Here is a 16,124-nt window from a genome sequence, read left to right on the forward strand (position 1 = left end):
TGACTGAATTAAGTCCCATTTTTATCAAAAATAAAGAAGGCAGGAGACTACTGCCAGAATTAGGAGAAAAGGAGCTAAGCGCATGTGTTTCTGGTTCTCTCAACCGTTTGCAATTTCCAGGGGCAGCCTCGCAAAAAGGAGTGGAATGTTCTAATTGTTTATCATCAGGTTGTGTTTAGGGAACAAGGTTTAGCTCAAATGGTTGTTAAGTGTCCGCAGACTTACTTTCTCTAAAGTAGTGCGCGCGTCTCGGGCCTTTTCCATTAAAATTCTGTATACGTCCACGTTTCCACCGAATTTCCTGAGACATGGCAGTTGGAAGACTTGTTTATCAATAGGTTGTGTTTAATTCATGGATTTTAATCTGTTAGGCTATTAAATCAATCAATCACCACAGAGTTACACTTTCTCTGTGTGTACAACATGTTGGGATTAGATCTCTTCTGTCATCCTGTCTGTTTACATTTCCAACCGATTTCCTCAGAGGTGGAAAGGGAGACAGAAGGCATTCCAGGGTGTCGCAATCCACACTGTCATGTGACTAATGATCAGACCCCGAGCCAACTGCAGCTTTTATTTTATTTTTTTGCGGCCTACACAACTTCCTGCTTTGGTTGGCAACATTTTTTCTATTGTGTGTCAGTATGTATGCGTTTGTTTTTACTATCCTTGTGGGGACCAGAAGTCCTCAGTTGGTAGAGCATGGTGTTTGCAACGCCAGGGTTGTGGGTTCGATTCCCACGGGGGGCCAGCACAGAAAAAAAATGTATGAAATGTATGAAATTGTATGAAATGTATGCATTCACTACTGTAAGTCACTACTGTAATAGTAAAACAAGGACAATTAGTGGGGACACTTTGCCAGTCCCCACAATTTCACTGGTTCCCACAAGAAAAAAAATGCTATTTTAGGTTTAGGGATGAGGTTTAGGGTTATAATTAGGGTTAGGGGTTAAGTTTAGGAGTTAGGGAAAATAGGATTTTGAATGGGAATCAATTGTAAAACAAACGTGTGTGTGTGTGTGTGTGTGTGTGTCTACAGTTCCCGGTTGGAAAATCCCCTGCTTCTTCTATCACTTTATGAAATACTTCCTCCTCCCCAAATTGGACATATGTTGCTATGGTAACCATGCCGACCAATGACCATGCAGTCCAATAAAACTGTCATGTCTCTCTGGGTCAGGGGAAAGAGTAAGTTGTCCGATTGATTAAGAACCTGGTCATGGACAAATACACTGATTCTCCGGGTCTACTTTTGTAAAACGTTCTATGAAAATAAAGTTTGAATTGATTTAACAAGTACAGAGTAATCTATAGGTCACCTGACATGTCAATATGCATGGTTGTTTGAATTACATAGCCTGCGTATTCTGTATCATGCATATGGATCTGTAAGAACATTGAGGATGCACTTAAAAAGTGTTTCTGTGGGATGAAATGAAAACCGACCACGTAGGTGAATCACCATGAATCAGGTTCCAAACATGCCTTAACAGCTCTGCCATCTACTGGGTTGAAGAGGTTGATATACCTTGACAATCTGGCACAGTGGGTTAACGTGACGCAATAACTGACACCAGGCCAAACTGGTATCCAGTGGGTGTGGCTTCCGTTCTCCAAAGTCCGGTGCAATGAGGACGCACACGACTGTCAGTTAACGTCAACTATGAACACTGCCACATTCTTCCTCTCTTTCTCCACCTCCTATTCCTCCTCCCTCCTACTCCTCCTCCTCCTCCTCCTCCTCTCCCAGGCCTTCCCATGCATCATATCCAAGTTGGGGAGCTTATCGTTTCCTTTATTGTATGAAAGTGACTCACAGATTGTTACTTTCCCTTCCTCCTTAACCCTTTACCTACCGTCACTGCAGGTGATATAGCCTATGCTACCAGTCAATCCTCATGCTGACACAAGCGCTGTAGCAGTCAAGCCATCATCTAACAGTTATTGTTGTTGATAATAAGTATTTATAAATGCAAGTGGGCTTATTCCCTTTGAGGAGTGGTTCTGACTGAGCGCCTCTCACCCACTGACTACTGAGCACTTGGTGAGGCGTTTCTTAAGAACTTCTAAAGCACTTGACTGTTTCGCCTTGCTTAGCTCGCAAGGCGAAAACAACACTTTAAACGGTTGGGTAAGAATGCAGTGGCCAAGCAAACATGCAAATCATCCCAAGAGGAGAACCAGTTTGGCTTATCGGCTTGAAAGTATGAAAATATCCCTCGCCTTAAGGGCTTACAAGACCATTTCACTTTTCAGAGACAGAAGGATTCCAGTGATGCCTTCATTCGATACACCCACACACTCAATCTCTGGACCAGAACCATGGCCCCACTCCACACACAATGGGGTCTTTGAGGCTTGCTGGGAGGGAGTCTCTGTCTGCTGTCTGTGTTCAGACAGACTTGGCCAACTGTGTGCAGGGCCAGGCCTCTCACTGGACACACACACACACACACCACAGAGACAGCACAACAACAGCAATGGAAGAACACAGTGACATTTCACCCAGTATAATATTAAGGAAATGAGAAAATGACGCTAACGGATAACTTCCAGTTATATTAACGTTACAGTAGTAGAATCTTTTTGGATTCATTTAGGTCTATACTTTAGAACCATAGCTTTATACCGTATATCTAAGGCTCTGGTTAAAACCATCTCAAAAGTGCGTAACATTAGTCTTGGTGTTCATATGTGCATAAAGTGGCACCACACATTTAGTCAACAACAAAATACTAAGTGGAATATCAAGTGTCTCTCTTATATCTAAGGCTCTGGCTCGTGTTAGACTCTATGCCATGGTTTTGATACATTACATACAGTACACATATATTCTTGCCAGTTGAAATTCCACAAAGGCAAACTGGGTTTTTTTCTTCTCCCAACTCCATGAACTTGGTCATGATGACATACACAGGCAAACATGACTTCACACACACTTGTTTGAAGAGGTCTTAGAATTTAGCGGGAGAGCAAGACTACTGTACTCTTAATTAAGGATAGGAAACAGCCGACTCAAGTGTTTGAGGTAGGGCACAATGTCCACTAAGGAACATTGATATTCACCAGCATTGTGAAGAGTAGATGCTCTGCAGCCTACAGATAATAGGGCCCTAAAGCAACAAAGAAGTCTAATCTCAGAGACTACATTAAACAATGTGGTTGTGAGGGTCTATGGCTGAGTTTAGACGGGAAGCCTAATTCTGATTTTTTTTTTAACCAATTGATCTTTTGACCAATCAGATGAGTTCTGAAAAAGATCAGCTCTTTTCACATTAGATGTGATTGGTCAAAAGACCAATTAGGGGGGAAAAAATATCAGAATTGGGCTTATGTGTCTAAACACAGTTTATGGGACTCAGCTGTATTGTAACACAATCATTAGGATCTGCTCCAATCCGCTGGCTTTAAACCAAAATCAAAAGCCAGCCTTCCAACTCTCTCTTTTCGCAAATCTCAGCTGACTTGATCAACTGTGCGTGAAGCATTAAGCAACAAACAAAAAAAACTTGTGGCCAAAAATGTAACCAAGTAATTCGAAACGTACGGGAGAGACAATGCAATGGACTGTGTACAGGAGCATTGAAACATGATCTATTCTATTCACTTGTCGATACAGATACTCTTCCATGCAGTATTGTTGGATCACTCGTTTTCTCCCAGACTCGTTCTCTCTCACACACGCTGTTATAGTCACAGGACAGGAGGGTTTAGGGTCATTATATATCGTGTGGATGAAGGGCGGGTGGGTGGCAGGTTGAATAAAAAGAAAACAATGGCCTACCTTAAGACATCCATAAATGTCTCATTCTTGTGGAATTTATATCTTTAGGCTACATTGAGGTTTTTACTTCATTATTTTAGTCTATCTGGTTTTTGTGCGTAAACCTAAGCTTTGGGGCATAACTGTCAGGCGCCAAATAGCCTACAGGTCAATCACTTTTGGGAACGGGCAGAAAAAGTCAGTGTCGAACCACGGAGGCAAAAAGGTCAATGTCAGAGTTTAATTAAATAAGAGAAAAGCTGCAAAAGGAGAGTTGAAAATAAAGAGAAAGGAAGACCGGAAAATTAATGTTTGGGAAAGATTTGGCTAAGTGGTAAAAGATGATGAGAGCAGTGCAGGCTATGTTAAATGTGATGATTGTGAGGCGCCATACAAATCTGACAGTCACAAGACGGGGACTTCAAATAGGCATATGGCATGTCACGGGAACTGTAGCCCACTGGGTTAAATGCAAACTGAGCCTATATATTAACTCATGCAAAATTAAAAAAGTAAAAAAAAAAAAAAGTAAAACGATAGGCTAAACTTGGACTCAGGAACAGGAGTGGAGAAATATCATTTATTTATTTCAGCATCTTGAGATAATGCGGCGTTAGATACCGTCTGTATCAGAAGAGACTGTGGAGGTTAGGACGGCTCATAATAACGGCTGGAACGAAGCAAATGGAATGGCATCAAATCATGTGTTTGATACCATTCCACTGATTCTGCTCCAGCCATAACCAAGAGCCTGTCCTCCCCAAGTAAAGTGGCACCAACCCTCTGTTCGTATAGAGGTGCTATCTTTATTAGTATCTTGAAAGCTGATAGTATTTCAACCACATAAAATATGCATCCAAGCCAAACTGAAATGTTTTCAGAAACATGTTGGGTCTGGGTCGTTTTCAAATCTTTCTATTTACAACCGGTCAAATTGATGTCATATGGACATTTTGCACAGAAAATCTTTAGTTTATTTTTTTGAGTTAAACTATTGCATTTTCTCCCCGGTCCCTAAATCTCTTCACTCTGCAGAGATGACAGAACTTTACCGATGTCAACTAAATTGAAGCATTCATTCCATCAATTTATGACATTACTTTGGTGAGCAAGAGTTTATTTAGTCTTCTAGGGTAACATATAATGACAGAAGAGAAGCTACATGTATCTAAATTATATAGAAAAATAGCCTACCAAAATGTCTGAAATTATAAGCAGAAACATCTAAATCAGGCAAAAGAAATTCGGCACCCCCTGTCAAAAACTTGTTCCGCTGTCTGACTAGCCTGCAGCGCATTTTCTATATTAGTGGGTTAGTGTCGGGTGCGGGTCACAGATTTTCACTAGCCCATCACATACGGTGCATTCGGAAAGTATTCACAACCCTTCTCTTTCTCCACATTTTGTTACGTTACAGCCTTATTCTAAAATGGACTGAATAAAACAAATTCTTTAAAATCAATCTACACACAATACCACATAATGACAAAGCGAAAACAGGTTTAGGCATTTTTGCAAATGTATAAAATAAAAAAAACAGATATACCTTATTTACATATGTATTCAGACCCTTTACTATGAAACTCGACATTGAGCTCAGGTGCATCCTGTTTCCATTGATCATCCTTGAGATGTTTTCTACAACTTGATGGCCTCCATCATTCTTAAATGAAAGAAGTTTGGAACCACACACTAGAGCTTTCTAGAGCTGGCCGCCCGGCCAAACTGAGCAATTGGGGGAAGAAGGGCCTTGGTCAGAGAGGTGACCAAGAACCCGATGGTCACTCTGACAGAGTTCCTCTGTGGAGATGGGAGAACCTTCCAGAAGGACAACCATCTCTGCAGCACTCCACCAATCATATCTTTATGGTAGAGTGACGAGACGGAAGCCACTCCTCGGTAAAAAGCACATGACAGCCCACTTGGAGTTTGCCAAAAGGCACTTAAAGGACTCTCAAACTATGACAAACAAGATTCTCTGGTCTGATGAAAGCAAGATTGAATGCTTTGGCCTGAATGCCAAGCGTCACGTCTGGACGAAACCTGACACCATCCCTACGGTGAAGCATGGTGGTGGCAGCATCATGCTGTGGGGATGCTATTCAGTGGTAGGGACTGGAAGACTAGTCAGGACTGAGGGAAAGATGAATGGAGCAAAGTACAGAGAGATCCTTGACGAAAACCTGCTCCAGAGCGCTCAGGACTTTAGACTGGGGCGACGGTTCACCTTCCAAAAGGACAACGACCCTAAGCACACAGCCAAGACAACACATGAGTGGCTTTGTTGAGTGGCCCAGCCAGAGCCCGGACTTGAACCTGATCGAACATCTTTGGAGAGAAAAAAATACTTGTGCAGCCAAGCTCCCGGTCCAACCTGACAGAGCTTGAGAGGATCTGCAGAGTAGAATGGGAGAAACTCCCCAAATACAGGTGTGCAAAGGTTGTAGCGTCACACCCAAGAAGACTCAAGGCTGTAATCGCTGCCGAAGGTGCTTCAACAAGTAAGTAAAGGGTCTGAATACCTACTTACATTTGAAATTTCAGTTTTTGCAAAAATGTCTAAAAAACTGTTTTTGCTTTGTCATTATGGGGTATTGTCTGTAGATTGATGGGGGGGGGGGAAAACTATTTAATCCATTTTAGAATAAGGCTGTAACATAACAAAATGTGGAAAAAGTAAAGCGGTCTAAACACTTTCCCGAATGCACTGTATAGTCGGGCGGTTGCGGATGGGTTATCAGCTATTGCGGGCGGATGAAAACAAAACAAAAAACAGCTGACCATTGCACCATTAACACACACAGAGAGAATGATTATCACATCCTAACTTCAGGCCAAACACAGGCCAAACACATGTACAAAAACAATCTCATGAGGCAACAACACTCCCATAACCCCAGCGTTTCTGCAGGACAAAGGGCTTAAACTTCATGCGCAAATGACTGACGTAAACGTTGCACAGGACAAACATTGTACTTGATTAACCTCAGATTGTGTGGGCCCGCACCTCTGAATCACAGGGCTTTGAACATCGTTAATATATTTGAATGAACACAGATATTAAAAGAGAGTGCATCATCATTATCTGTTGCGAAAGGAGCCATACTAGTATTTCATGCCAAATATCACAGGTCTGATCTAAGCAAACATGGCTTCTATGAGTCATGGGGGGGTATGAAAGATGTAGCCAAGAACGTGGGCAGAATCTTGGAGCAATTGCATGAATGCCAATATACTGTATGTAAGGTTAGCCTTGCAATATTAGCCCTCTCCTGGTAGCCCCACAGCTGCTGTTGCTAATGCTAACCATTAAAACTGAAACCACTAATGAAACCAATAATAAAGAGCTCCATTTCAATACATGTACCTATAAAGCTAGCGTGCGGAGTACATTTTTCATGGAAAACAGTATCTGCCACAAGACTCCTACAGCAACCAGTGGTGTGCCGGTGTGGTACCTATAACGTCTTCACCGTAACAAATTGGGTGAGAGACCTTAGCCATTTTTAAAGGATACAGTTGGGCCTGGTTGGGCACTTGCAGGTACAGTTGGCATGTACAAAAGGTACAGTTGGGCACTTGCAGTCCCAGATCGCATTGTTGCAGGTAGGCCTGCACTCGCAAAGGAGAGTTACTGCATGACCAAAAGTATGACCAAAAGTATGTGGACACCTGCTCGTCAAACATCTCATTCCAAAATCATGGGCATTAATATGGAGTTGGTCCCCCTTTGCTGCTATAAAGGCTACCCTGGGGCGGCAGGGTAGGCTAGTGGTTAGAGCGTTGGACTAGTAACCGAAAGGTTGCAAGTTCGAGTCTCCGAGCTGACAAGGTACAAATCTGTCGTTCTGCCCCTGAACAAGGCAGTTAAGCCGCTGTTCCTAGGCCGTCATTGAAAATAAGAATTTGTTCTTAACTGACTTGCCTAGTTAAATAAAGGTAAAATAACAACCTCTACTCTTCTGGGAAGGCTTTCCACTAGATTTTGGAACATTTAGCCACAAGAGCATTAGTGACATTGGGTACTGATATTGGGCGATTAGGCCTGGCTCGCAGTCAGAGTTACAATTCATCCCGAAGGTGTTCGATAGGGTTGAGGTCAGGGCTCTGTGCAGCCCAAACCATGAAAACAGCCCCAGACCATTATTCCTCCTCCACCAACCTTTACAGTTGGCACTATGCATTGGGGCAAGTAGCATTCTCCTGGCATCCGCCAAACCCAGATTCGTCTGTCAGACTGCCAGATGGTGAAGCGCGATTCATCACTCCAGAGAACGCATTTCCACTGCTCCAGAGTCCAATGGCGGCGAGCTTTACACCACTCCAGCCAACGCTTGGCATGGCGCATGGTAATCTTAGGCTTGTGTGCGGCTGCTAGTCCATGGAAACCCATTTCATGAAGCTCCAACAGTTATTGTGCTGACGTTGGTTCCAGAGGCAGTTTGGAACTCAGTAGTAGTGTTGGAACTGAGGACAGGCACTCAGCGTTCCCGTTCTGTGAGGTTGTGTGGCCTACCGCTTTGTGGCTAAGCCATTGTTGCGCCTAGACATATCCACTTCACAATAACAGCACTTACAATTGACCAGGGCAGCCCTAGCAGTTCAGAAATATGATGAACTGACTTGTTGGAAAGGTGGCATACTATGACAGTGCCACGTAGACTTTCTCTGTGCTCTTCAGTAAGGCCATTCTACTGTCAATGTTATGTCCTATGGAGATTGCATGGCTGTGTGCTCAATTTTATACACCTGTCAGCAATAGGTGTGACTGAAATAGCCGAATCCACTAATTTGAAGGGGTGTCCACATACAAGGTATACTATATATACACACAATAGTAACTATGCATTTATTCATGATGAGGCATAAGATCAAGAACTCTTGCAGTTCTAGCCACAGGCCATCTTTGACTTTCAGGGGGATGTTCAAGAACGTAGCCAATAGCACTCCTGAACACATCGGGAAGTAATTAGAGGTTTGTGTTCTTGGTCCGTTTTTAGGGGAGGTATGGTATTTATAGTTGTGAACGGGAGCAACAGATGGGGATAGGATGTCCAGGAGGCGAAAGGGAAGAGGGGGACATGTTTCCTTTCTTCCAGTACAATAATGCTGTACTTAGTTAAAGAGAACCAGTGAGGGTTATTTGCTTACACACACGGTCACATGCACACTGAGGCTAAGTGCACAGGCAGCTAACTCCAATCTTTCAGCTCTTTTGCCAATAATTGGGCAAAAGATCAGAATTGGGCTTCCTGTGTAAACGTAGCCTAACAAGCATGCACACACACACAGCCATTACACATTTCCCTGCTTCTCTTTTTTTGTTTTACAACTGGCCTGAGGGTAAGTCACAGTAGTTTAGAAGAAGCTGGAGAGGAGAGATTCACAATGGCTGACTGCACGGGGCTGGAAGCAATTGAGAGTTGGCCACAGCCAGAGAGCTGAATTGGAGTGTGGTCTCTGGTCTGATTGGAGTGAGTGAGTGAGTGAGTGACACGCTCTCTCTCTCGCTCTCCTTCGATGACAGTGAGAAACTCATACTACAAATTGTTATTCAAGCGCTCAGTTAAAGCCAATGTTTGTCCAGGGTTGAACGACATATCACAAAGACAAATCAGAACCATCACAAAGACGATATGCTGATAAAACGACAATACTGGTAGGAAATGAAAACAACATTCTCGACTGGCTTTATACTGGCTTGATGACAGTGACTGAAAGACCATGATTGTGTGAGAAACTAACAATGCCTCAACACCTCAAAACTACAAATTGTCATTCAAGGGCTAAGTTGAAGCCAATGTTTTTCAGAGATTGACGCCTTAACACAAAGACAGATCAGAACCGTCACTGATTATTGGCTGATAAAACCGACAATACTGGCAGGAAAAGAAAACGACACAATTACGACTGAATCTTGAGTGAGGACAGGTTCGGATAGGTTTCTAGCTAGTTTATAACCTTGTAGGATGTTGCTCTAGTAGTCAATTTCACTATCACTTGCTGTATATGCTGAGCGGCCTGGGTCATCTAAGGTCTTGTTCCATGAGGAGCCAAGCGGGTTTGGATAGAGCAAACGGACTCTTTGTTCAGAGTGCATTTGCCCAAGCCGCTACCTTTCTCATCCAATTTGGAGAATGTTTCAATCAATTTGCTCAGCTCCCTCTCAAAAAAAGGCACTCTTGCCCAGGCTGACATTTTGAAGAACAGTAGTTTCATTCAAGGAAAAAGTACTTTTCAATCAAGGTAGTGGTTTTATGGTTATGGGGACGCTATCGTCTCTAACTTTTTTTTTTTGATGTTTTTTCTTCTCCAATTCCACTTCATTCTTATGTTGCTGTATCAAAGTCAATTTCCTATATATCTAGAAGGTCACCTTAATATATTGGGCCTATTTTGAGTGATTTATCATAATCCCCACCCGGCACAGCCAGAAGAGGACCTCCCCTCGGAGCCTGGTTCCTCTCTAGGTCCTTTCTAGGGAGTTTTTCCTAGCCACTGTGCTTCTGCATTGCTTACTCTTTGGGGTTTTAGACTGGGCTGTCTTTATAAGCACTTTGTGACAGCTGCTGATGTAAAAAGGGATGTGTCAAATAAATGTGTTTGATTGATCATTGTTACTTCATTGTTGTTCAAACAGTCTAAATTGAGAAGTGGCTATTTTTCCAACCCAGACTCTCAGAAGAGTCAGCAGTGACAGCTGGTTGAGTCTCTCTCTCTCACTCACACACACACAGACATACAGCGTCTTCCCACAGTTCGCCCACCCTGTCAGCTCCTTCCTGTGAACACCACCACCATGGCAGCATCACCACCTACAGAGAGCGTCCTTCCCCGTCACTTGTCCCCGGGACCCGTGTGATCACGAACGTGTTGCCGCCACAACACATCCTGTGCCGTACTGTACTCCCCTGCACGGGGCGGTGGGCGATGCCGTCTTCAGTCTAACTCGTCACTCTGAACCCGAAACAGACAGACATATCACAGTGGAACACTCACTGTCTCACCCCGCGTTAGAGAATATATGCAGGGAAATGAATACTGCCTGCTGCTATACCTCCCTGTCCAAAGTTCAACAGAAAACTTTTTTTTTTAACGATCAGACCTTATTATCGAATGAGAGAATTCAGAGTAGAATTGTCTGATTGAATGGCGGTAACTGTGGACTATCGTCTTCATCAATCCATAACACACCCTCACCAAAGCCTACCATATAATACTCTGTACTTGGTACCAGCTGAAGATTAAATATTGGCCGCAAATATTGAGGCTAAACACAAGATGAAGAGGATCTAAGCAATCTAAAAATAAACATTTAAAAACGCACAAGGAGATTTCTCTTGAGCTGTTTGGGGTCAACACTGTCACTGAGCTGATTGTGATGCCAAGTCTAAATCAGAGGGAAATTATGCAAGACCAGACTTGCTTTGCTTGCAGATAACAAAGCTATGAAGTATTCTGTTGACTGCATGTAAAAGGCAGCATAAATCTTACAGAAATAGAGGTATGATCTCTCTCACACACACACACACACACACACACACACTAGTGCAAACAGCTTCTGGATATAGTCAACTGTTAAAAGCCCCTACCTTTTTCTCTCTCAATTTAAACATATCTGAAGTGGAGTTTTTTTGTTAATATGTTTACCGTAGATTTCGGCTTTATATGGGTGATTAATGTAACAGCTTAGGTACTCGAGGGACTGGGACACAGATCTTGTCAGAACAACGAACCGATTTTCAATTTGTAAGAAACACAATTATAAACTGCAATGAAAATGCAGTATTGAATGAAGTTAACGGACATTGACAAGTTCTTAGACCCTCGTCAGCATTGATTTGTGATTGGTGACTGAGCAGCATGGTAGTGTCAGCGTGCCGTGGAGAGAGACAGAGAGGAAGGGGATTTGATGGACAGTTCAGCCTAACACCCACAGAGGCAGACAATGACCCCTGAATGTAAACTTGCTGACTCACACTGACACCCCAATCCTTCTTACTGAATAACACATAGCGCTGATCTGAGGGCAGTTTTGTTTCTTAAGCCCTCAAATGGTTGAGTGTAGGATTGCCGTAGGGTGAGCTGATCCTAGATCTGTGCTAACGAGGACGTATTCTAGCCAGTGAGACATACTGACAGACAGGCCTTGCCCACAGATGCTAACGGGGGGTCTGCCCACGTGATGTTGACTGTTCCCCTGTGTGTTCCCATGTGTGCCTAACCGCCCACTATTTTACAAGACAGTAAACAAAACATCAGCACATGAGGTGGGACAGTAACAGATGTGCCACAATGGCTCCCATTGTACTCCGTCATTGTAGAAGCAGTAAAAGTTCCATTGTCAAGGCGCGAGCATAACCAATGCCACTGCAAAAAGGAGGCATAAACAATTAGAATAAGAGCCACAGACTGAGTTTTTGTCCCAGTTACAACCATGGTGAAGACATTTGGGGCCCAGATGTTGGGGTTATCACAAATTGGTGCATGCATCGTGGTAGGGGATACTCTTAAAACTAATAAACATCCTGTTTCAATATGCCGATGATGCAAATGACTTTTTAATGAGTTCCTCTCTTGCTTAACCTAGGAACATCTGAAATGTCTCCGGTGCAGCTGGTGGTCCAACAACTACAGCAACTGTTGAGAGACAGATACAAACTAAGGAGCAAATCTGGCATCCGGTAATTTGTTGGCATCGAAACGGAACTTGATACTTTGTAGCCTCCTATCCATTTGGGAGAGAAACAAAGTAACATTCAAGGTAACATTCAGTTCTCACGCCTGCCATTCCGTTCACTTGAACCTCACACAACCCATCTCCGGAGAGACTACGGGGGATAGAAGTTACTTTGTTTCACACCTGTCTATAGGATACAACAAAGTGCAATTTCACGATTGAAAACAGTGAGCAAGAACATGTTGTACTATACTATTTTTGCAATAAAAAAAATTACTGGCCCTAGGTCATCATCAAATGGATGTTACTCATTTATAGCAATTGCAAACATATGTTGTTTTCTGTTTTGCAATTGCATGTTATGCACATAAAGTTTACATGCTGTTTTGTAATTTGCAAACTGATAAACCCACATAAGTAACCGTTCTATTGAGTGGGCTTGACAGGTGAAAAGCACACAGCAAATTCTCAAGTGTTAAATCAACACAGACTGTTAAATGTCACACTGTTACAGTGTCTATATGGGTCCACACTTTTCAGTGTTAAATTAACACTTTGCTTAGTGTAAAGCCTTATTTGCATATTTCTCAGTGTGCCTCGCCTTTTGAGTGAATTGCAGAGTTACCATCCATGAATGTATTTGTCAGTGACGGAGACATGGTTGTTGCATTCATTCATTTTCAGACCTGTGGCCTTCACCTAGTGAAATCCTAAGTGAATATGTAATAATTAAAATACATACTCTATTGTCTTAAATAATTGTATTTCATAAGGCTGTATTTTAAAGGCCTGAAATTCGGTGGCCTGAAACTCATGGTTTACAGGCCACATCAGGCCTGCAACTCACATTATGCTGGCTTGCAAAGTGACTTAATTCCTATTGGAATCCAGCCAGAGTGGGGATATCCAACGTTTTTAATTTTTATTCAGCCGCAACCTGCATTCAGAAAGACTGCCCAGGGTTAGGAAAACCAAGAAACACTACACGGCCCAAAGTATGAGGACACCCCTTCAAATTAGTGGATTCGGCTATTTCAGCCACACTCGTTGCTGACAGGTGTATAAAATTGAGCACATAGTCATGCAATCTCCATAGACAAACATTGGCAGTAGAATGGCCCATACTGAAGAGCTCAGCCACATAGTGGTGGGCCACACAAGCTCACAGAACAGGACCGCCGAGTGCTAAAGCAAGTAAAAATCATCTGTCCTCGGTTGCAACACTCACTACAGAGTTCCAAACTGCCTCTGGACCCAACGTCAGCACAATAACTGTTGGTCAGGAGATTCATGCCAGGAGAACGCTACCTACCCCACTGCATAGTGCCAACTGTAAAATATGGTAGAGGAGGAATAATGGTCTGGGGCTGTTTATCATGGTCGAGCAGCGCACACAAGCCTAAGATCACCATGCGCAATGCCAAGCGTCGGCTGGAGTGGTGTAAAGCTTGCCGCCATTGGACTCTGGAGCAGTGGAAACCCGTTCTCTGGAGTGATGAATCACGCTTCACCAACTGGCAGTCCGACTGACGAATCTGGGTTTGGCGGATGCCAGGAGAACGCTACCTACCCCACTGCATAATGCCAACTGTAAAATAAGGTAGAGGAGGAATAATTGCCTGGGGCTGTTTTTCATGGTTCGGGCTAGGCCCCTTAGTTCCAGTGAAGTGAAATCTTAACGCTACACCATACAATGACATTTTAGACGATTCTGTGCTTACAACTTTGTGGCCACAGTTTGAGGAAGGTCCTTTCCTGTTTCCGCATGACAATGCCCCAATGCGAGGTCCATACACATTTTTTTGTCGAAATCGGTGTGGAAGAACTTGACTGGCCTGCATAGAGCCCTGACCACAACCCCATTGAACACCTTTGGGATGAATTGGAATGCAGACTGCGAGCCAGTGCCCGACCTCACTAATGCTCTTGTGGCTGAATGGAAGCAAGTCCCCGCAGCAATGTTCCAACATCTAGTGGAAAGCCTTCCCAGAAGAGTGGAGGCAGTTATAGCAGCAAAAAGGGAACCAACTGCATATTAATGCCCAAGATTTTGGAATGAGAAGTTTGACAATCAAGTATTCACCTGGTGTATTAGACTACCTAAATCATCTAAACCATTTCAGTAATGGGTGCAATAAGGCCTAGTAACAGATAGGATTAGTTTAGAAAAATGTGTTATTTATAATTGATTAGCATAAGATTAATGAATCAATGTGCATGCAAAAACATTGAAACAAAGCAAAAAAATTAAAAATAAAATCACCCTGCAATTGAGCATGCTGGGAAATATGATCAAATATGGCCGTGGTTTTGGTTCAACTCTGGTTATTAAAGGGGCAGAGCAGTCAAAAACGAAATTTCCATGTGTTTTATATACATTTCCACATGAGGTTGAAATAATACTGTTAAATTCTGAAAATTATGATAATACACTTTTCCTGTAGAATGTGTTAGAAAAGATTGCCTGAAATTTTAGCTTGTTTTGCTGGGTGGGTTTTTTGGACCGCTTGTATAAATTCATAGAGAGTTTGCCCTCCTCTCTGCCAATCATAATAGCTAGTTCAGGTTACACATCCCTCCCGTTAAGTTCCACCAATTAGGCCACTCTCTCAGACCATGCCCAGGAAGTCCTAGCAAAATTGTTGCTTGAGAAATAGCATTTTGCTAAGAATCTATTTTTGTTTATTTTTGACAATCTTTATTGAAAACTATCACATTAAGGTACTTAAATTGTTACCCAGAAATTATTTGATATTGAGATAAAAACAGCTGCTTTGGGACTACACTGAGGTTCTTTTAAATTTACACCATCAACACTAGAAATGTTACAATGAAAAATCTAAACTAGGTTACACCGGCCAATTTACAGTGTAGTCTACTCAAAATTAAATAAATATAAAGTTACCTAAAAAATAAGATTTTAGATGCTTGACTTACCTAGACTATTCGTAGAACCATCCATGATTGATTGTCCAGGAGTTATTTACTGTTCTCTAGTAGTGAAGTTTGTTTTTTGGTGTATTTTCCATACTGTATGCCGCTGCTTTACCTGAGGGTGTCAGAAGTCGTTCTTGAGAAAAGAGAGGAGGCACGCATGGCAACGAACGTACGCAGTTGCCGGAGAGGATTGGCCTAAAAAATGCACTCAAATACTTACTGTACATAAATCCAGGAAATGAGCTGAGTTTCGAGTGGGAAAATGCACAATCGCCCAATAGATTCACATGCACACCGCACTAGAATAGCCAAAAAATATTATCCTGGAGACAAGGATAGGTTAACTATCCCCTCGTTTTTATATGACTACACGTGCATGCAATAATATGCTCCTTACTGAAACTTGTAACACAACTTTTTGGGTTACATACACCTAATGATGTATATAAACACTGGATTGCTAACGCTATGTATTGGCCATTGAAAGGCTCTGAAGACACCGGTCGGCCATATTGGCACTCCCCAGTAGGAGCAGTCATCCATAGGAATTAATGCAATTCTACATTATTTCAATTAAATGTTTCATAGACAAAATTACATGTATTTAAGTATTTTGTTGTTGTAGTGGGGACAGTAACATTAGTCATCTAAAAAAATGATACTTTAGGGAATGTTTGTAAATATTTCTTTCATTTTTTATTTGTGTTTTGCTCACATAATATAATGTTAAAGTGTCTGTAA

The 16,124-nt window shown here is 42.4% G+C and overlaps 1 protein-coding gene across 2 annotated transcripts in view; it reads right to left on the reverse strand.

Moving 5' to 3' along the window:
• LOC115194135 (echinoderm microtubule-associated protein-like 3) overlaps positions 1-15,824 on the reverse strand; it is a 30,128-nt gene extending 14,304 nt beyond the window's left edge. Inside the window, exons 1-2 of one of the 2 annotated variants that reach the window (XM_029753558.1) lie at positions 15,604-15,824; positions 15,384-15,495 (exon numbers count right to left, since the gene is read on the reverse strand). In XM_029753558.1, coding sequence (XP_029609418.1) covers positions 15,384-15,408 — 25 coding nt within the window. In that variant the 5' untranslated portion in view covers positions 15,409-15,495; positions 15,604-15,824. The remainder of the gene's footprint in view (positions 1-15,383; positions 15,496-15,603) is intronic. The other variant, XM_029753559.1, reaches the window with a different exon arrangement.
• Positions 15,825-16,124: the final 300 nt, after the last annotated feature.

Source organism: Salmo trutta, chromosome 5 (genome assembly GCF_901001165.1).
Source record: "Salmo trutta chromosome 5, fSalTru1.1, whole genome shotgun sequence".
In the NCBI taxonomy this organism is placed as follows: Eukaryota; Metazoa; Chordata; class Actinopteri; order Salmoniformes; family Salmonidae; genus Salmo; species Salmo trutta.